Here is a 23,272-nt window from a genome sequence, read left to right on the forward strand (position 1 = left end):
GCGCTCTATGCAGTCATGCCAGTGGCCACATGACCTTGGAGGTGTCTATGGACAACGCCGGCTCTTCGGCTTAGAAATGGAGATGAGCACCAACCCACAGAGTCAGGGGAAACCTTTACCTATATAAACCTTCCTTGCTTAGTTTTCTTTCTAGCCAAAAAGAAGGAATGACTGAAATGCTACATCAGGATTGAGTGGTGTACATTTCTTTTTCTGGAAGATATGGGGTTGTTGTGTGTTGTATATTTTCCGGGCTGTATAGCCATGTTGCAGAAGTATGGTCTCCTGACGTTTCACTCACATCTATGGCAGGCATCCTCAGAGGTTGTGAGTTTCTGTTGGAAACTAAGCAAGTGGGACTTATATATCGATGGAATCTCCAGTCTGTGTAGTCTGACATGAGAAGCCATTGAAATCCACAAGCATGTGGAGAATTTCAACAGAAAGGAGGAAACCATGAAAATGAACAAAATCTGGCTCCCAGTATTTAAAAACTCAGAAAATCAGAACAGTAAATAAGGAACAACACTCTAAAAACAGAGGAGTTCCAGACATGAATTAATCAGGGACAGGTTATGACTCTGAACAAAGGATTCCCTCAGGCAGGAAGAAGCCAGGAGATGAAGATTAATTACAACATTCACACTGGCCTCCAACAGACAAAGAGTTCTTTTCCTCACCCTGGACATTCCACAGATATATAAATATTCCTTGCTTAGTTTTCCATATACAGTAGAGTCTCATTTATCCAACACTCGCTTATCCAACGTTCTGGATTATCCAACACATTTTTGTAGTCAATGTTTTTAATACATCGTGATATTTTGGTGCTAAATTCATAAATGCAGTAATTATTACATAGCATTACTGCGTATTGAACTACTTTTTCTGTCAAATTTGTTGTATAACATGATGTTTTGGTGCTTAATTTGTAAAATCATAACCTAATTTGATTTTTAATTGGCTTTTCCTTAATCTCTCCTTATTATCCAACATATTCGCTTATCCAACGTTCTGCCGGCCTGTTTATGTTGGATAAGTGAGACTCTACTGTATCTCACAACCTCTGAGGATGCCTGCCATAGATGTGGGTGAAACGTCAGGAGAGAATACTTCTGGAACATGGCCATACAGCCCGAAAAACATACAACAACCCATTGTTCTTTACTTCTTCCAGAATGATGACACTTGTCCACCTGTCATCCCAAGGGATTTGTAGACATTTTTGAAGTCCACGCTGATGGTCAAGAGTGGCATTTGCAGACAGTCCAAGCTTCACAGGTGTGAAGTACCCTGTTTCCCTGAAAATAAGACATCCCCAAAAAATAAGACCTAGTAGAAGTTTTGCTGAATTGCTAAATATAAGGCCTCCCCCAAAAGTAAGACCTAGCAATGTTTTTGTTTGGAAGCATGCCCAGCGCCTGACAAACAAAACACCATAGAATGCAGGATTGGTACATGTATATTATAATAATAATAATAATAATAATAATAATAATAATAATAATAATAATAATAATAATATTGGAAACAATAGACATTGACAAAATTACGATCTGCCAACTGCAAAAGGCCACCCTGCTGGGATCTGCACGCATCATCCGAAAATACATCACACAGTCCTAGACACTTGGGAAGTGTTCGACTTGTGGTTTTGTGAAACGAAATCCAGCATGTCTATCTTGTTTGCTGTGTCATACAACATCGTTGTGTCAATAATAATAATAATAATAATAATTTTATTTTTATACCCCACCTCCATCCCCCCAGAGGGACTCGGGGCGGCTTACATACCAGTTGTATATGGAAATAATGATAGTAACAAGAAATTCTTGACAGGAGTCACAATTTGTCTGGTTTAGTTATGTTGGTTTGTGATGACAACTACTGTACAGTATAGAATAAATGTTTTTTTTTTGTTCAACAATGAATATGAATTCTTCTTCATCGAAAAATAAAACATCCCCTGAAAATAAGACCTAGCACATCTTTGGGAATAAAAAATAATATAAGACACTGTCTTATTTTCGGGGAAACACGGTAGAGTTGGAAGGACAACACAGTTATAAACAAGCATCTTGATATTCCTACAAATATCCCACATTGCAGAATTATGGGGATACAATTTGCTCTGACAACCCTCATCAAGTGATATACCAAAGCTGACTACAGCTCAAGCCTGCCTTTGCTTTGATCATCTTTTGCCTATTAATGACGGCTCCAAGGCTGAGAACATGAAGGGTGGGGAGAAGCCCATTACGCTCAATGGCTAAGTTAATGGGGCAGAGAGAATCCATTTCAAGGAGAGAGAGGTTGGGGGATCACCTCGGGCTGTTTTCCTGTGAAGTTAAAATAAGCCAAAGAAGGCAAGACAGGGGGAAAGAATTAAAAATAACAGTATACTTTGCCAGTAATTTCTCCCCAACCCCAGCAGAATTTTATGCAAAGTGGGCCTTAGGACCTGGCAACCAACCGCTAAATGCAAATCTGTTGCAACAACAACTTTGTCCCTTCAGATTGGATCTTCACAATGTGCTTCCTTCCCTCTTCCAAGGCCACATTCGCTGGAAGAAGGGCATCTGAATGGTAAGATCCCATATGGCAGTAATCCAGCAGCCATCACTAATAGCAGAGTTATGTTCCAAACATTAATAGAAATATCAGCAGCCTTTGTAGGAAAAAAATACCAAAAAAAACTCTAGCTGGTGGAAGAAGCATCTCACAAACAGCACACTGAGGACTGGCCAATAAGGCATGTTTAATGGCTATAGTAGATCTATAGGTACCGCTCCGGCGGTATCCCCAGAAAATAAGACCTAGTTGAGGTTTTGCTGAATTGCTAAATATAAGGCCTCCCCCAAAAGTAAGACCTAGAAAAGTTTTTGTTTGGAAGCATGCCCACTTTTGTTTGGAAACATGCAGGATTGGTAAATGTACATATCATAGAGTGTTGTACATGGAAATATTGGTAGTAACAAGAAATTCTTTTTTTTTAATATAAAAATTTTATTTAAAGTCAAGAGTATGCAACAAATAAAACCTACAGAAAACAGATTTCCCCATCGCAATCTGTTGCTTACCAAATAATGGGAAAACACATTCCTTTAGTCATTATAAAGTTTTCAATACAAAAGAAATTTAAATTTTGTAAGAAAATCTAGTAGACCAGGTACTGTCTCCTTCCAATACGCTTTGTAGACACAATGTGACTTTTCAATACATTCCACGCCATCCACCTCCTCCCATGTTGCCTTTACCATAGTATCCACCACTATTTCCACTGCCACGACCATAGCCACCTAATCCATCGGGAGTACCATATCCTCCACTGTAACTGCTGCCCATTCCCATTCTTTCTACGGAACCATAACCACCTTGATCCATGCCATCTCTGCCATAGCCTCCCATGCCAGCACCGCCTCCAGCAGTTGAATTCAGGAACAACTCAATGTATCGATGTTGCATATGATTTTTATCCTTTGACATGGCAGCCACTGCATCTTCGTGTGTCACAAATTCTACATCAGCTTCGCCTGTTGCTCTACCGTCTGCTCCAATGTCAATATGAACTCTTATAGGGGTCAGTGGTGAAAAAAAATTAGCTATGTTATTTTCTGTAGCTCGAAATGGCAATCCCCTCATGTGAACAAAATGACCACCTTGAAAGCCTGAGCTGGCATCTCCTGCTCCACCATACCCATGGCCTCCCATTCCTCTCCCATCTCTCATTCTGTCATCATAGCCATCATTTCCATAGCCATAATTGTTATAGCCACCATACTCATCAAAGCCACCATACCTTCCACGCCCAGCTCTTGATAGGATTCACAGTTTGTCTGGTTATGCTGGTTTGTGATGACAACTACTGTACAGTATATAATAAATGTTCATTCTTTTGTTCAACAATAAATGTTAATTCTTCTTCTTAATAGAAAAATAAGACATCGCCTGAAAATAAGATCTAGCACATCTTTGGGAGCAAAAATTAATATAAGACACTGTCTTATTTTGGGGGAAACATGGTAGTTAAGGAATTAAAAACATCCAAATAACCAGCCAAAGATGATAATTTTTCCAAAATTAGCAGCTAAGCATTTTGAAAGTGAAAGGGTGTCCCAGAGGAAATGAGAAAAGGTGGGGAGGGATTCCTATTTGCAAACAATAATGTCTCGCCGTGCTAATTAAACAAATTATTTTTCCAAGATCTTATTGGAAGTCAAGCATCTTTTCTCCAAACAGGAGCCTCCGGTGGCCTAGGGGATAAAAGCCTCGTGACTTGAAGGTTGGGTTGCTGACCTGAAGGCTGCCAGGTTCGAATCCCACCCGGGGAGAGTGTGGATGAGCTCCCTCTATCAGCTCCAGCTCCATGCGGGAACATGAGAGAAGCCTCCCACAAGGATGGTGAAAATATCAAGACATCCAGGCGTCCTCTGGGCAATGTCCTTGCAGACGGCCAATTCTCTCACTCCAGAAGCAACTCAAGTTGCTCCTGACACGAAAAAAAAAATCCAAACAGCCAATGGGGCAAGTTGCCTGATCAAGACAGCAGAGATGTTGCCCCTGTTCAAGTGACTGCGGCTATTGTTTTATCAAAGTAAGAATGAGTGCTCAAGGCAGAAGAGTTTCCTCCTTTTGCAGTGATACTATGCCACCTCTGCCTTATTTAACTGGGGAACTCTTAATGCATCCAGACAAAGTTTTAATGGCGTTGTTGTTGTTGTTGTTGTACTTGTCGTCATCATCACACCTTTTTTTCTCAATTTGAGGCCCGAGGCAGTTTGCAACAGTTAAAAGACACATAGTTAAAAATTCACTGCATGCATAAGTTAAAACGCAATTAAATGATCTGTGAAGCGAGAAGCCGGGCAAGCCTGGTTAGAGCCAACCAATCATCTCATTTGAAATGCTGTGAAGGGAGGCCAGTGGGGGAAAGGATATCACCCAGAGGCTTGACTATTATTAAAGAGAGAGAGGAGCGGCCGGAGACAGTGGGAAGACCATTTAGGAAGAGAAGAATTAATAACATCTGAATAGGATTTGGGGAACTGGGAATGTGAAAAGAGTTCTGGGAGTTCATGTTTAACTTAATGGGGATATAAGAACTATTCACTGATTCTATTTTCTGCAACTATACTTTACTATTTTCATTAAAGAACTGAAAGAACATGAAATGGCCATGTTTTACTGCATTGAACTCATTGATCAACACAACCACATGCCCAGATCCAGGCAGGGATCATGAAGGGCAAAGGGCAGTATGAGTGAAAGGATCTCAAGGCTTGGAAAGTATGCCGTCACACCCAGGCACCTTTTAGAGCTTTAAGATGTGCTTCTTTTTTTGCCCAGGTGAATTGAGGGGGCCTTACTTTGAAGTTCAGAAATCCCAGTAACCAAAGTCACTTCAAGTTGAACAATCAAACAAGATTGTATTTTCTCAAAGTCCTTGGCAGACTTGGCACAAATTGTTGAGGTTACAAATACAAATAGTCATAAAACTTTGCAGATGTTCCTTTCTTGCTTTTCCCCTTAGTTGCTGGGTTAACTTCTTCCAAAGGCGAAGAGATCCTGAGATCCTCTCTACCCTAGCCCTGAGCTGCTATGTTAGAAAGAGCAGGTCTTTCACTATCTAAGCTCAAAGCTAGCTTGGAGACAAAGTAATTAGAGCTTCTTTCAATGGCAAAGAAATCCTGGGATATTCTTTGCCCCAGTGCTGAGTTGCTATATTAGAAAGAGTAGGCCTTTCCCTATCTGAACTCAGCACCAGTTTTATAGGCAAGAGGTCAGTACTTACGATGGCTTGTCTGAGCTGGCCTACCTTGACCACAAGCACATCTGAGATCCTTTCTCTTCTGCAAAAAGGCAAAAAAGGCTTTCCAAAATGGAGGTTTCGTCCCTAGGAAAAGGGGCGGTCTCAAGAACAAAAGGATACTTTGCAAGCTTTCAGCAGCAAAGGCCTTGCAGAATGGTTACAAATCTCTTCTAATTGTTAACTGTCAGGGTGCTGCTGGGTCTGCAGTAACCCTGGAAGAAATGCAAACAGGTGTTATTTCCTACAATTATGGGAAAATGCAAATCAAACCCCTGGGAGATGGAACAGAAAGGTAGGGCCAGCCTGTACAGATGATCCATCTCACTATTGTCAAAGTACACATGCATGTGAAGGGGACAAGGACCTGAATTAGTTTGATTAATAAATAGAAATAGTATGAAGATTAGGTTTAATTAAGGAAAAAGAAATAGCTAATAAAAATGTTTGACATGAGAAACACACAAAAGACTCACAGGGCATTAAAACATCACCAAATAGGAGTCCTAAGGAAACAAGACCAAGCAATAAACAGTCCATCACCTCCCTTCGTTATGCAAAGGAAATCAATTGAAGAGCAAAGCTCACACGGATGGGCAAGGCAATAAACCCTAGAAGCAAGTCTTAGACGCAGGAAAGTTCAAAACAGAAATGGTATTTTGATGTATTTTGATGTTGATTGACTGAACGAAATGAGACTCTCAAAGAGGACACAGAAAATCCAAATGGGGTCTGATGTATTTAATGATTGTAATCGGGAAATTGTGGGGAAATTGCTTACTTGAACTATTTTGATAAACAACTGATCAAAGTAGCATATGTGCAGATGAAAGGGAATACAGGCAAGATGAAAGGAAAGAGGCCATGAGAAAGAAGGATGTTTAGAGGTGCAAAATGCACTTGCAAAACCTATAAGAACCTCAACCGAGCTGCGTCTCAGGGTGGTGCTTTCTTTCTTTCATAGCTGCTACCTGCAGATCGTTTATTTGTAAATAAAGACTGTTGTATCATTATCTCTTCATTTCCCAGAACCTTACTGGGAAATCAGCCTTGGGGGTTTCAGAGTTTGCCTTCTTAAAGGGATAGCGCAACTAGAACCTTTGTGGTGCATGTTTGCACCACAAAGGCTGTTGCTAGGTAAAGTGGTCCTCTGTGATGTCACTAGATTGACTGTTGCTAGGTGAAGTGGTCATCTGTGATGTCACTGGGAAGAAAGGTGACATGTGCATGAGGGAAAGGGCAACAGCCATGTTGCCATGGAGACAGTTCCATTTACTCAAAAATATTCAAAAATTCAAAGATTCAAAAATATTTCCCTTGAATTTTTTGCAGGCTTCTCTGGTGCCTCCATTCCAAGTGCAAGCTAAATATAGGGTTTGCTATTATCCACAGTTTCAGGTATCCACTGGGGTCTTGCAAATATGGGGGTCATGCTGTACTTTTTAATTTTTATGATAAAGATAGGAGGCCTCTTGGCATAACAGCCATAGGATTTCTTAGTACTGCCCAAGTGCACATTAAAACCGAAGTTAAATTTAAATTGCCACTCACTTAAACCCACCCTTAGAAACCATAAGCTCTTTTGCTCTTGATAAATTAAAAATAAAACTATCTACACTGCTAGAGGCCCACTCATATTTAGCTATACATTATTTAGAAAAGACTCCAGTTTTGTCATGCATGAATACAAGAAGCTATTTATCCATGAAATCAAATATATAGTTTTAAACAAGCTATTTATTTATCCATGAAATCGAATGAACTCTGTGGGAAAAAGCAAAGGCAGAACTTTGAGACTGTTTCCTCAAGGACTAGAGTGTTTTGTTTCCTTCCCTATATCTAGGTTTCTATATTACTGTATATACTCGAGTATAAGCCTAGTTTTTCAGACTGAAAAAGCCCCTCTTGGCTTATACTTGGGTGAGGGTTCTGGTTGGCTTATATTTGGGTCAGCTTATGGTACATTTATTGTTTTTCTCTATTATTATTGGTATTGTTACATTTATTATTTTTCTCTATTATTGTTGCTACTATTACATTTATTTTACTCTATTTTTTATTATTAATAATACATTTATTATTTCACTCTGATCTTATTATTATTATATTTATTTTACTCTATTACTTCATGTATTATTTTCCTGTATTTATTATTATTATTATTATTATTGCATGTATTATTTTACTCTATTATTATTAAAAGGATACATAAGCACATTTACATTGAAGAAGATGAGAATAATGATTTGATCAGAGTTGGACAGTCTTATCTTAAATTTGAGCTTTATGTAAATATTCAAAAACATTTAACCTACGGATGCCTCAATTAATGTAATTTTATAGGTACAGTAGAGTCACTTATCCAACACTCGCTTACCCAATGTTCTGGATTATCCAACACATTTTTGTAGTCAATGTTTTCAATATATCATGATATTTTGGTGCTAAATTCGTAAATACAGTAAATTACTACATAGCATTACTGCGTATTGAACTACTTTTTCTGTCAAATTTGTTGTATAACATGATGTTTTGGTGCTTAATTTGTAAAATCTTAACCTAATTTGATGTTTAATAGGCTTTTCCTTAATGCCTCCTTATTATCCAACATATTCGCTTATCCAACATTCTGCCGGCCCGTTTATGTTGGATAAGTGAGACTCTACTGTATTACTATATTTATTATTTTACTCTATTACTTCATGTATTATTTTTGTGTATTATTATTATTATTATTATTATTATTATTGCATGTATTATTATTAAAAGGATACATAAGCACATTGACATTGAAGAAGATGAGAATAATGATTTGATCAGAGTTGGACAATCTTATCTTAAATTTGAGCTTTATGTAAATATTCAAAAACATTTAACCTACGGATGCCTCAATTAATGTAATTTTATTGGTATCTGTTTTTATTGCTGAAATTTACCACCCTCGGCTTATACTGGAGTCAATGTTTTCCCAGTTTTTTTGTGGTAAAATTAGGTGCCTCGGCTTATATTCGGGTCGGCTTATACTCGAGTATATACGGTAATAGGGAAAGTTTTTTGCGTGTGATTCCTTTACCACGATTCCTTCAAGGTTGCAACTTTTTTAGATTGCCAACACAAGAGATTATGCAGCCAGAGTAGCATGCTGCCTCTTAAAGCTATTTCTCTGCTGCCCGCAGGTCCAAACTGCTGTCTTCTGATTGATTTAAAAGAAAACAAAAGGAAACAATAAGCCCCAAATTGAAATTGGATTATGAGAAATATGCAGATTGGTTTTCCTTCTTACTGAGTTTGCCAGGAGGCAGAAGGAGCAGCCAAGTGAAATTGAAGAGAAAAGACAAACAACCCAAAAGTAGAGCGAGACATGCAAGCCCAGGTGAATGAATCCTGCCATATCTCCAGAGCTTTAGGCTCAGGACAAAGCTCCAATATTTTTTGATATTTAGTTTTAGTTGACAACAGAAGTGGGCAATGATGGAAGGCTAGGATTGTATTGACCAGGGGTCCTCAAACTTTTTAAGCCGAGGGCCAGTCCACAATCCTTCAGACTGTTGAGGGGCCGGATTATCATTTGAAAATAAAATACAAACAAATTCCGATGCACACTGCACATGTCTTATTTGTAGTGCAAAAACAACAAGAAGAACAATGAAAGAACAATACATTATTTAAAAATAAAAACAATTTTCAATGGATTTCAATGGGAAGTGTGGTCCTGCTTCTGGCCAATGAGATAGTCAAGTTAATTAGGGTTGTTGTTGTTGTTGTTGTTGTTGTTGTTGTTGTGTGCCTTCAAGTCATTTCAGACTTTGGGTGAGCCTAAGTCTAAAATTTATTTATTTATTTATTATTTATTTACTGCATTTATTTATTACATTTGTATCACACCCTTCTCACCCCAAAGGGGACTCAGAGTGGCTTACAAATTATATGTACATACAATATATTATATTATTAGCATAGCACAATATTAGCATTATATATTACTATACTGAACGATACCACTATACTGTAATATTATTAGTAATATTATATGTAATATATAATACATAATTAATATTATTATATGGTATTAGTGTTATATTGTATTACATTATAATATTATCAATATTATATGTATATACAATATATTATATTATAAAACTGAGGGTGGGGGCCAGGTAAATGACCTCGGAGGGCCACATCCGGCCCCCGGGCCTTAGTATTGACTGTTAGATAGCATCTGCCCTTGTGCTTTGCTATTCTGTTGCTGAATACACATGCCCAGTATGGAATACATCCCACCACGTTAAAACAGTGGTTATGGCTCTTAATGAGACATGTCACATCATCACAGGATGTCTATGTCCTACACCGCTGGAGAAATTTTATTGTTTAGCCAGTATTGCACCACCTGACATCTGTAGGTTAAGGTAAAGGTTTTCTCCTGATGTTAAGTCCAGTCGTGACCGACTCTGGGGGTTGGTGCTCATCTCCATTTCTAAGCCGAAGAGCCGGCGTTGTCCGTAGAAACCTCCAAGGTCATTTGGCCATGGGCAAGACTGCACGGAGCGTGTTACTTTCCCGCCGGAGCAGTACCTATTGATCTACTCACATTTGCATAACCCATAACAATCCTGTATCTGTGACCATTCTTGTACCGGTTTGCACTTTTTACCTTTGTCAACTTGATAAAGACACAGGGTCTATTCCCATCCCAATTTGCACTTCCAAGAATTTGCAGCACTCAGTCACCTCGTGTTAACAATATTTATATGGTGCACCTTACCCAGTCTACTTTTACAACCTCTCCATTTTAATCCATGTTTTTATTAGTTCTTGTCATTTGTTTTTATTGGCTAATGTTTAATTTTTTATAATTGTGCATGTCTTGTGTCTATTGTTGTGTTTTATATTGCTATTCTTTTTATTCGGGCTTGGCCCCATGTAAGCCGCCCTGAGTCCCCTTTGGGGAGATAGAGGCAGGGTATAAAAATAAAGTTATTATTATTATTTATTGTATGACACAGCAAACAAGATAGACATGCTGGATTTCATATCACAAAATCACAAGTCGAACACTTCCCAAGTGTCTAGGACTGTGTGATGTATTTTCGGATGATGCATGCAGATCCCAATAGGGTGGCCTTTTGCAGTTGGCAGATCGTGATTTTGTCAATGTCTATTGTTTCCAAATGCCGGCTGAGATCTTTTGGCACGGCACCCAGTGTGCCCATCACCACTGGGACCACCTGCACTGGTTTCTGCCAGAGTCTTTGAAGTTCAATCTTGAGGTCCTGATAGCGGCTGAGTTTTTCCTGTTGTTTTTCGTCAATGCGACTGTCACCTGGGATGGCGACATCAATTATCCAAACCTTTTTCTTTTCCACAACTGTGATGTCTGGTGTGTTGTGATCCAGAACTTTGTCAGTCTGGATTCGGAAGTCCCACAGTATCTTTGCGTGCTCATTTTCCAATACTTTTTCAGGTTTGTGATCCCACCAGTTCTTTTCTGCTGGGAGGTGGTACTTGAGGCATAAGTTCCAATGAATCATTTGGGCCACATAGTTGTGCCTCTGTTTGTAGTCTGTCTGTGGGATTTTCTTACAGCAACTGAGGATATGGTCAATGGTTTCGTCGGTTTCCTTGCACAGTCTGCATTTTGGGTCATCAGCTGATTGTTCGATCTTGGCCTTAATTGCCTTTGTCCTGATGGCTTGCTCCTGGGCTGCAAGGATCAGGCCTTCTGTCTCCTTCTTCAGGTTCCCATTTGTGAGCCAGTTATTATTATTATTAAGTTATTATTATTATTATTATTATTATTATTATTATTGCATGTTTTTGAACTGCTAGGTTGGCAGGAGCTGCGGATAACAGCAGGCACTCAGTCCGCTCCCGGGATTTGAACCTGGTACCTTTTCATCCACAAGTTCAGCAGTTCAGCGCTTTAACACATTGTAATAAACAGGACCAATGCAGTGACACCTCCAACCCATCCTCTGTTCAGATATCAGCCAGCAAGCCTTAAATCAAGAAACAGCTTCCTAAGATCTACAGAGATACTTTCAGGAGCACCTCAGCAAGCGAGAGTCCAAAAGTGGCAGGCTAAAACCCAGAAACTCAATTGGTGGCTGAGACCTGATGAGAGACTCGCTCTTGGTCACACAGAAGACTGTTGGACTTGGAAGGTGCTGAACAGAATGCGCTCTGCCACCACGAAGTTCAGAGCCAGTCTTGAGAAATGGGGCTTCGAAGTGGAGACCACGTCATGTGACCGTGGAAAAGAGCAAACCACAGACCACTTACTACAATGCGGCCTGAGCCCTGCCACAAGCACCATGGAGGACCTTCTCACAGCCACACCAGAGGCTCTCCAAGTGGCCAGCTACTGTAACTCAAAGGACATTTAGTATCATGCCAAGTTTTTAACTTTGTTTGTGTTTTTTTTAAAAAAAAATACATTATAACTGTACTCTCAATTTGCTTCTGAAATGATTAATAACCCCTTTGCATCTGAGACATTTTTCCAAGACCGCTTTCCGCCCAAAAAAGTTTTACACAACCCCAGGTATATGGGTAAATAAAATAGCTATAAAAATCAGACATTTACTGGCAATAAATCAGCATCTGCAAAGCTTGCTCAAAAGGCTGATTTTTCCTTCTTAAGAAGTACAGCTGAGCATTTTCTGCAAAGTCCACTGTAAACACTGCGCGTTGTTGCGAACAAATTTGTGTAAATACAGTAGAGTCTCACTTATCCAACACTCACTTATCCAACGTTCTGGATTATCCAATGCATTTTTGTAGTCAATGTTTTCAAAACATCATGATATTTTGGTGCTAAATTCGTAAATACAGTAATTACTATATAGCATTACTGCGTATTGAATTACTTTTCTGTTAAATCTGTTGTATAACATGACGTTTTGGTGCTTAATTTGTAAAATCATAACCTAATTTGATGTTTAATAGGCTTTTCCTTAATCCCTCCTTATTATCCAACATATTCACTTATCCAACATTCTGCCACCCTGTTTATGTTGGATAAGAGAGACTCCGCTGTATCTAGGTGACATCCAGAAACCTTTTCCTGTTGTCAAATTTCTCGTGAGCTAAAGGGATCCCATTTGGGTCCAGGATCCACAGTGCTCCTCCTCCAAATAAGGAAAATGAAAAGAAGAAATGAAATTGTTCCCAAGCATCTCTGTGGTTAGGGGAACATTGACCAGGTCTGGATTTTTTCAAAGGCTTCTCCAAGGGTTGGGATTGCAAAATGAATGGAAATGAACCTCATACCCCCCTATTTTACATTTTGGAGCATTTCAAGACACAAAGAAATCTTGCAAACTTTTGCAAAAATAGTTTTTGATCTCTGGGAGGGAGTATTACGGATTGATGATGATAAATGGAAGCTCTTACGTGTGCCCGCAATCCAGAGTCACCCGCAGAACAATAACATGCCACTCAGATTTGCAGAACAAAAATACAGGAATTTTACTGATTCCAAGGGATCAAAAAAAAGAGTAGTATTTACAATGATCCCTCTGATCACTTACAGAAATCCATAGTCATAAACAGTCCTTTCTCAGTCCACAAATTTGATTCAGAGAATACAGGGTTCCCTCACTTATTGCAGGGGTTTGGTTCCAGGACCATCTGCAATAAGTGAAAATCCACGAAGTAGGGACACTATATTTATTTTAATATTTATACATTATTTTAGTAGTTATACACCATTTTACCGTATATACGAGAGTATAAGCCGACCCGAATATAAGCCGAGGCACCTAATTTTACCACAAAAAAACTAGGAAAACATTGACTCCAATATAAGCCGAGAGTGGTAAATTTCAGAAATAAAAATAGATACCAATAAAATTATATTAATTGAGGCATTAGTAGGTTAAATGTTTTTGAATATTTAAATAAAGCTAAAATTTAAGATAAGACTCTTATCTAATCAAGATTATTTTCATCTTCTTCAATGTAAATGTGCTTACGTATCTTTTTAATAATAATAGAGTAAAATAATACATATAATAATAAATACAGGAAAATAATACGTGTAATACTAAATAGCGTAAAATAATAAATATAATAATAATAATATTAGAGTGAAATAATAAATGTATTAATAATAACAATAATAAAAATAGAGTAAAATAAATGTAATAGTAGCAACAATAACAGAAAAAATAATAAATGTAACAATGCCAATAATAATAGAGAAAAATAATAAATGTACCACATATTCTCGAGTATAAGCTGACCCAAATATAAGCCAACCAGGACCCTCACCCGAGTATAAGCCGAGGGGGGCTTTTTCAGTCTTAAAAAAAGGGCTGAAAAACTAGGCTTATACTTGAGTATATACAGTAAGTCTTTATCAAACAATCGTGTGTTGATAAATTGCCTCCTTCTCCTCCTGTTGCCGCTTGGGCTCCTTTTCTCTCCCTTCCTCCCTTCCTTAGGCTGTAAATTGTAATTTTTTATGATATATAATAGTCTTTTAGAGTTTATTGAAAAACCACAAAACAGCAAATCCATGAAAAGTGAACCACGAAATAGTGAGGGAACATTGTACAGTCCTGGTTCTTCACCCTTTTTTCTTAGCAGCAAACAGGCCTCAAGTAGCAAGGCCTCTCTGATTACACTTCTCTCTTCACCAGCAGTACTCCGTCAGCACTGAAAAACTTGTCCAAACTGGTTCTACAGCAGCAGAACAGAAACAGTATCAAATCAATCCCCAGATCTTTGCAGGCTCAGCCAATCAACTTAATGCACTTCATTTTCCAGTTAACACACACAGCACCGTGCCTTTGCAAACCATGACAGTCAGTGGAGCTCAACACATGGTGTAAATGTGTGCATAGGGGTCACAAGGAACTTGGACTCTGCCCATCCCTACTGTATAGTAGCCAACTGAGAATTTTCACTAGACATTGGGCAAGAGGGTCACTGGGGGCCTTGCAGTGAGGATATAGTCAAGGGTCAGCTTTGATATCAGCTGCAGCTCAAGACATTTGTCAGTTTGTACACCCTATCCTTACCATAGGGAAATGTTTGGGTCCCATTTCAATTCCCTAGATCAGGGATCCTCAAACTTTTTAAGAGGAGGGCCGATTCACAGTCCCTCAGACTGTTGGGGGGCCGGACTATGATGAAATAGTCCAAAATTAGGATTGTTGTTGTTGTTATGTGCCTTCACGTCGTTTCAGACTTAGGTCAACTCTAAGTCTAAAGTTTAGGACAGAGGCCAGGTCAATGATCTTGGGAGGCTGCATCCGGCCCATGGACCTTACTTTGGGGACCCCTGATCTAGACAATCTCATAAGACCATAGGTAAGCAAAGAGACCTCCAAAGACCAACTAGATGGTCTCATAAGACCATAGATAAGGAAAGGGACCCTCAAAGGCCATCTAGATGGTCTCATAGGACCGTAGGTAAGGAAAGTGACCTCCAAAGACCATCTAGATGACCTCCAAAGACCATAGATAAGGAAAGGGATCCTCAAAGACCATCTAGATGGTCTCATAGGACCGTAGGTAAGGAAAGTGACCTCCAAAGACCATAGATAAGGAAAGGGATCCTCAAAGACCATCTAGATGGTCTCATAGGACCGTAGGTAAGGAAAGTGACCTCCAAAGACCATCTAGATGGTCTCACAAGACCATAGATAAGGAAAGGGATCCTCAAAGACCATCTAGATGGTCTCATAGGACCATCTAGATGGTCTCATAAGACCATAGATAAGGAAAGGGACCCTCAAAGGCCATCTAGATGGTCTCATAGGACCGTAGGTAAGGAAAGTGACCTCCAAAGACCATCTAGATGACCTCCAAAGACCATAGATAAGGAAAGGGATCCTCAAAGACCATCTAGATGGTCTCATAGGACCGTAGGTAAGGAAAGTGACCTCCAAAGACCATCTAGATGGTCTCACAAGACCATAGATAAGGAAAGGGATCCTCAAAGACCATCTAGATGGTCTCATAGGACCGTAGGTAAGGAAAGTGACCTCCAAAGACCATCTAGATGGTCTCATAAGACCATAGATAAGGAAAGGGATCCTCAAAGACCATCTAGATGGTCTCATAGGACCGTAGGTAAGGAAAGTGACCTCCAAAGACCATCTAGATGGTCTCATAAGACCATAGATAAAGAAAGGGATCCTCAAAGACCATCTAGATGGTTTCATAAGACCATAGGTAAGGAAAGGGGCCCCCAAAGGCCACCAAGACCATCTCATAAAACCATAGGTAAGTAAAGGCACCCTCAAAGGCCATCTAGATGGTCTCATATGACCATAGGTAATGAAAGCGACCTCCAAAAGCCATCTAGATTGTCTCATACAGGCGTAGTTAAGCAAAGAGACCTCCAAAGACCATCTAGACAATCTCATAAGGCTATAAGTAAGCAAAGAGACCTCCAAAGACCAGGTAGATGTAGGTCAACCCTAAGTCTAAAGTTTAGGACAGGGGCCAGGTCAATGACCCTGGAGGGCTGCATCTGGCCCCCGGGCCTTGGTTTGGGGACCCCTGCCCTAGATGTTTTCTTAGGAAATCTCAAAATCAAATTTGATATGTTGTGAATTTTTAGAGCATTTTAAAGATTACAATGGCCACCTCTTTCTATAGTAAAGTTGGTGCGGTGCTTAGAAAACTCTTGTATTTCTATTAGCACACCATATAAATCTGGCTTCCAAGCAAAGGAAGTGAATCGTCCCCTTTAAAAAAAGAAAAAGGAAAATAAATCTTTTGCAGCACAGAGCAACAGTTGTATAGTTGGATTCTCTGTATGTTTATTTAAGTAATCCCTACTGAGTTCAACGAGGATGTCTTCCAAGCGTGGACTGGACTGGATTATATAATCACCGGAGAGTAAAGGTTGCTGCTTTGGAAGAAGTTAGAATTAGCGCTGCAGCTGAAACTCAAAATTAGTCACTTTGTAAAATGAATCCAGTTGAGTTCGTAATTCTCACAGCATAATGAGCCCTGGCTGAGATTCAGCAAGTCTATTTAATATTTTCATAATTCAGACTCAAATTGATTGAGTTAATTTACAGTTTTCTACACCTGAGCAGTCTGATTAAGCAGCCAGGCTTCACCGTATTTAAGCAAACTCAGATTTTCTTACATGTGATGATTTCATTTTGGAAACAAATGGAAAGCTCTTATTTGCGATGCACGGCTGCACAATTATTTTACTTTATCAACTTAGTTCCCCTTTTATCAAAGGAAGCAATCCGTTTGGATCTGAAATCAGACCCCAACTAATCATGCCAAGTTAGCCTTTTTCCTTTGTTGTTTCTGCTGGTTTTAATTCCACAGCGAATGCCTCTACTTGGGTTGTGTCGAAGCGCTCCAGTAACCAACACACAAGTGATTACAGGCAATAAAGAAAAATGAGTGTGGCAAAACATATGAGATTGTGATACATGGGTTGGAAAAGAACTCTATGCTGTACATACCGCATTCTTTCATTGTGACATTGCACATGGAAAAATATTTGAATAGACTTCGAACTGTTTGACTATGAGAAATAGCAGTACACAGATGAATTCAGCCAAGATTATTTACTAAATATCCTGAAATAATACAGTAGAGTCTCGCTTATCTAACGTTCTGTGTTATCCAACGCAGTCTGCCTTTTAGTAGTCAATGTTTTTGTAGTCAATGTTTCAATACATTGTGATATTTTGATGCTAAATTAGTAAATACAGTCATTACTACATAACATTACCTTGTATTGAACTGCTTTCTCTGTCCATTTGTTGTAAAACATGATATTTTGGTGTTTAATTTTTTTAAATCGTAATGTAATTTGATGTTTAATTGGCTTTTCCTTAATCCCTCATTATCCAACATTTTCGCTTGAATAATGTTGAATAAGCAAGACTCTAAGGTAAAGGTAAAGGTTTTCCCCTGACGTTAAGTCCAGTCATGTCTTGGTCATAGTGATTAATTGCAGCTGGCTACTAACCACTCTGCGCCACAACCTACCCTCCTGTAGCTTCAAACCATTAGTATATCTCGGGTAAGGAAAGGTAAAGGTTTCCCCTGACGTTAAGTCCAGTTGTGACCGACTCTGTGGTTTGGTGCTCATCTCCATTTCTAAGCCGAAGAGCCGGTGTTGTCCGTAGACACCTCCAAGGTCATGTGGCCAGCATGACTGCATGGAGCGCTGTTACCTTCCTGCCAGAGCGGTACCTATTGATCTACTCACATTGGCATGTTTTCGAACTGCTAGGTTGGCAGAAGCTAGAGCTAACAGCGGGTGCTCACTCTGCTCCCGGGATTTGAACCTGTGACCTTTTGGTCTGCAAGTTCAGCAGCTCAGCACTTTAAGACACTTCATACAAGCATCTTGGTATCCCTATGAGTGTCCTGATCCTCAAGGCTTAATAGGCCCAGAATAAGAAAGTGGTGCAGAGCCCAAATGCTCTTTTGGGATCTGCTTGGAACTGAAAGCATTCATTTCCATACTTAATGCTTCCTGTACTTCTGAAGATAGTAGTTTGCAAGAAACATCTCATGATCAAGTCAATGCCTGTGTTATTGGATTCCTACACTGGTGAAGGGATTAGGAATGGTGACAAGCTGGCCACCCAATCTCTAGGCAGAATCATTCTCTTTCAAAAATGAAGTTCAACAGGGACAAATGCAAGAGACTTCACTTTGGCAGAAAAAATGGAAATCAAAGATACAGAATGGGGGACGCCTGGCTTGACAGCAGTGTGTGCGAAAAAGACCTTGGAGTCCTCGTGGGGAACAAGTTAAACATGAGCCAACAATGTGATGCGGCAGCTAAAAAAGCCAATGGGATTCTGGTCTGCATAAATAGGGGAATAGCGTCTAGATCCAGGAAAGTCCTGCTCCCCTCTATTCTATTCTGCCTTGGTCAGACCACATCTGGAATCACACTGTGTCCAATTCTGGGCACCACGGTTCAAGGGAGATGTTGACAAGCTGGAAAGTGTCCAGAGGAGGGCAACTAAAATGATCAAAGGTCTGGAGAACAAGCCCTATGAGGAGCGGCTTAAAGAACTAGGCATGTTTAGCCTGCAGAAGAGAAGGCTGAGAGGAGACATGATAGCCATGTACAAATACGTGAAGGGAAGTCATAGGGAGGAAGGAGCAAGCTTGTTTTCTGCTGCCCTGCAGACTAGGACGCAATGGAACAATGGCTTCAAACTACAGGAAAGGAGATCCCACCTGAATATCAGGAAGAACTTCCTCACTGTTGATGAGGACTGAAAAATATGGATTTTTAGACATATATTGTATGCACAGTAGAAGCAGTGAAATGTAGAAAAAGCAGACTCTCCCTGTGTTAGATTTTAGGGATGCACAAGCTGACAGGACAAGCTGGGAAAAGGGGGGGCCTGTTATCTATACATTCCAGTGTGAATTGGTTCCTAGAACAGCTTGACAGGACAAGAGTGGCCTCTTGATGGCTCTCTCTTTGTGTCTGTGACTTACTACATGCTTTTAAGAGTTCTTAGATAGGAAAATGCTGGTTGTGCATATTTATGTCCATGTATGTAAGCATGTGAAGTGACGTACTAATGACGAGATGTATGTAGAAGCATGCTCTTTGTCTGAAAATGTATATAAAGCAAGTCCACGCCTTGATCGGCTCTCTGGAAAGCTTTTAGGGAGAGATTCCACTTCCAGGGTCTCAGCTGAAATAATAAACCGGACTTTTGGGCCTCTCAGAAGGATCTCTCTTGCGTTATCTCTCCCTTCATCTACAACACTGTGAGAGCTGTTCGGCAGTGGAACTGTGGTGGAGGCCTCGTTCTTTAGAGGCTGGATGGCCATCTCTCGGGGGTGCTTTGAATGCGATTTCCTGCTTCTTGGCAGGGGGTTGGACTGGATGGCCCATGAGGTCTCTTCCAATTCTACTATTCTATGATTCTATGAAAACAATCACTCAAATAATCTCGCCATGAAGCAGAACCTCATCTCCCAATGGCTTCAAACTACAGGAAAGGAGATTCCACCTGAACATCAGGAAGAACTTCCTCACTGTGAGGGCTGTTCAGCAGTGGAACTCTCTGCCCCGGACTGTGGTGGAGGCTCCTTCCTTAGAGGCTTTTAAGCAGAGGCTGGATGGCCATCTGTCGGGGGTGCTTTGAATGCGATTTCCTGCTTCTTGGCAGGGGGTTGGACTGGATGGCCCATGAGGTCTCTTCCAACTCTACGATTCTATGATTCTATGATTCTATGATTCTATGAAGGTCCCATGAAGGTCCCTCAAAAGTTAGTTAGCTCAATTTGAATGCCAAGATTAAAGAACCATAGAAGACACTTTACCCTCCCGGATACCAGGGCTGCGACGGACTGGGATATGTCCATATGGGAAAACATCGGAAGAGAAAAGAATGACTCCATGGAGGAAATTAGTGGTATTCTCTTCTGCGAGGTGGAAGCAGCAGGGAGGAGGCAAAATGAACTCGAGGGGAGCTTTGCTGCCAACTGAATCATTACGGTTCCCTGGAGGCAGCTTGGCAGCCATCTGTGTAGAAATCAATACAGGGCCCAGGTCTTCATTTCCAAACACATATCCCTGTCTATACGCATTACCATTAACCAGCATGGTGGCCTTTCTCCCTCCCCAGGGAGAAGGAACGAGAGGAGAGCGACAGCGGGGCAGAAAGTTGAAAGAAGGGAGAAAGCTGAGGGAGGGAACCATGTACCGTATATACTCGAGTATAAGCCAACCCAAATATAAGCCGAGGAACCTGATTTTACCACAAAAAAACTGGGAAAACACTGACTCCAGCAAAAGCCAAAGGTGGGAAATTTCAGAAATAAAATACTGTATATACTCGAGTATAAGCCAACCCGAATATAAGCCGAGGCACCTAATTTTACCACAAAAAAAACCTAGGAAAACATTGACTCCAGCAAAAGTCGAGGGTGGGAAATTTCAGAAATAAAATACCATATATACTCGAGTATAAGCTGACCCGAATAAATGCCAACCCGAATATAAGCCGAGGCACCTAATTTTACCACAAAAAACCTAGGAAAACATTGACTCCAGCAAAAGCCGAGGGTGGGAAATTTCAGAAATAAAATACCGTATATACTCGAGTATAAGCCAAACCGAATATAAGCCGAGGCACCTAATTTTACCACAAAAAAAACTAGGAAAACATTGACTCCAGCAAAAGTCGAGGGTGGGAAATTTCAGAAATAAAATACCATATATACTCGAGTATAAGCTGACCCGAATAAATGCCAACCCGAATATAAGCCGAGGCACCTAATTTTACCACAAAAAACCTAGGAAAACATTGACTCCAGCAAAAGCCGAGGGTGGGAAATTTCAGAAATAAAATACCGTATATACTCGAGTATAAGCCAAACCGAATATAAGCCGAGGCACCTAATTTTACCACAAAAAAAACTAGGAAAACATTGACTCCAGCAAAAGTCGAGGGTGGGAAATTTCAGAAATAAAATACCATATATACTCGAGTATAAGCTGACCCGAATAAATGCCAACCCGAATATAAGCCGAGGCACCTAATTTTACCACAAAAAACCTAGGAAAACATTGACTCCAGCAAAAGCCGAGGGTGGGAAATTTCAGAAATAAAATACCGTATATACTCGAGTATAAGCCAAACCGAATATAAGCCGAGGCACCTAATTTTACCACAAAAAAAACCTAGGAAAACATTGACTCCAGCAAAAGTCGAGGGTGGGAAATTTCAGAAATAAAATACCATATATACTCGAGTATAAGCTGACCCGAATAAATGCCAACCCGAATATAAGCCGAGGCACCTAATTTTACCACAAAAAACCTAGGAAAACATTGACTCCAGCAAAAGCCGAGGGTGGGAAATTTCAGAAATAAAATACCGTATATACTCGAGTATAAGCCAAACCGAATATAAGCCGAGGCACCTAATTTTACCACAAAAAAAACTAGGAAAACATTGACTCCAGCAAAAGTCGAGGGTGGGAAATTTCAGAAATAAAATACCATATATACTCGAGTATAAGCTGACCCGAATAAATGCCAACCCGAATATAAGCCGAGGCACCTAATTTTACCACAAAAAACCTAGGAAAACATTGACTCCAGCAAAAGCCGAGGGTGGGAAATTTCAGAAATAAAATACCGTATATACTCGAGTATAAGCCAAACCAAATATAAGCCAAGGCACCTAATTTTACCACAAAAAAACTGGGAAAACATTGACTCCAGCAAAACATGCCAATGTGAGTAGATCAATAGGTACCGCTCCGGCGGGAAGGTAGCGGCGCTCCATGCAGTCATGCTGGCCACATGAACTTGGAGGTGTCTATGGATAACGCCGGCTCTTTGGCTTAGAAATGGAGATGAGCACCAACCCCCAGTCGGTCACGACTGGACTTAACATCAGGGGAAAACTTTATCTTTACTTACCCCAGATATACTAATGGTTTGAAGCTACAGGAGGGTAGGTTGTGGTGCAGGCTGGTTAGTAGCCAGTTGCAATTAATCACTATGACCAAGAGGTCATGAGTTCGAAGCCAGCCCATGTCGAAGTGAGCACCCAACCATTAAAATTAAAAAATAACCCTGTTCGTTGTTGACCTAAGCAACCAGAAAGACAGTTACTTCTATCAAGTAGGAAATTTAGGTACCACTATGTGGGGAGGCTAATTTAACTAATTTACGACACCATAAAAATGTCCAGCAGCGTTTGGAATGAGGAAGTCGGCATCACAGTGGATGATGAAGCAGCAGCTCCCCCTGTGGCCAGAATCGAGCATACTCTCAGGATGCTGGAAGCTGGAGAAGGTTAAATTGCCTCTGTGTCTGTCTCTGTCTCTATGTTCATATGGCATTGAATGTTTGCCCTGTATATGTACATTGTGATCCTCCCTGAGTCCCCTTCAGGGTGAGAAAGAAGGGCGGAATATAAATAAATAAACACTGGAAGGAACTTCTTGACAGTGAGAGTGGTTCAGAATCAATTGCCTAGAGAAGTGCTGGGTCTCCTTCTCTGGACTTCTTAAGGTGTTTTAACTGGAGATCCTTCACTGAGCAGGATCCTGGACTCATGAGTCTTCTTCTACAATTTTACTCTGCTGCCTTAGGTACAATGGATGATACCATATTGAAGTTAATTTTGAAGAAAAAGACAACTCTGTCCTAAATGTTCTGCATCCTCAAAGGAAAGGAGTGCCATCTTATTGGATCCTCAGGCAGCTAAATAGCTTGTGTATATTCTGCCCATACTGATATTTTAATTTGTGTTCAGCTTGGACCATGCAGACCCAGAAAAGTCAAATTTCTAGGATCACAAACAACTCTTGAGGCCTTGAAGCCACACTAGATGTAAAGATGGTGAGCCTCTGCTAATGAAAATCAGTCCTGCCTCAACTATGTATTAAACAGGATACTGAAGGCAAAGTCTAATTTCTAAGAAAGAATCATGAATGTCAATGAGAAGAAAATCCATGCTTGCGTAATCTTCTCAC

The 23,272-nt window shown here is 40.2% G+C and overlaps 2 protein-coding genes across 7 annotated transcripts in view; both read right to left on the bottom strand.

Annotated features, from left to right (window-relative positions):
- Positions 1–23,272, bottom strand: part of ntrk3 (neurotrophic receptor tyrosine kinase 3) — a 707,738-nt gene that overhangs the window by 632,648 nt on the left and 51,818 nt on the right. The window lies entirely within an intron of this gene.
- LOC103280423 (heterogeneous nuclear ribonucleoprotein H3-like) lies at positions 2,983–3,844 on the bottom strand. The gene has a single exon (XM_062963037.1). It carries the CDS (start codon positions 3,727–3,729, stop codon positions 3,214–3,216), a length of 516 nt encoding a protein of 171 aa, XP_062819107.1. The 5' UTR covers positions 3,730–3,844; the 3' UTR covers positions 2,983–3,213.

Source organism: Anolis carolinensis, unplaced genomic scaffold (assembly GCF_035594765.1).
Source record: "Anolis carolinensis isolate JA03-04 unplaced genomic scaffold, rAnoCar3.1.pri scaffold_11, whole genome shotgun sequence".
In the NCBI taxonomy this organism is placed as follows: domain Eukaryota; kingdom Metazoa; phylum Chordata; class Lepidosauria; order Squamata; family Dactyloidae; genus Anolis; species Anolis carolinensis.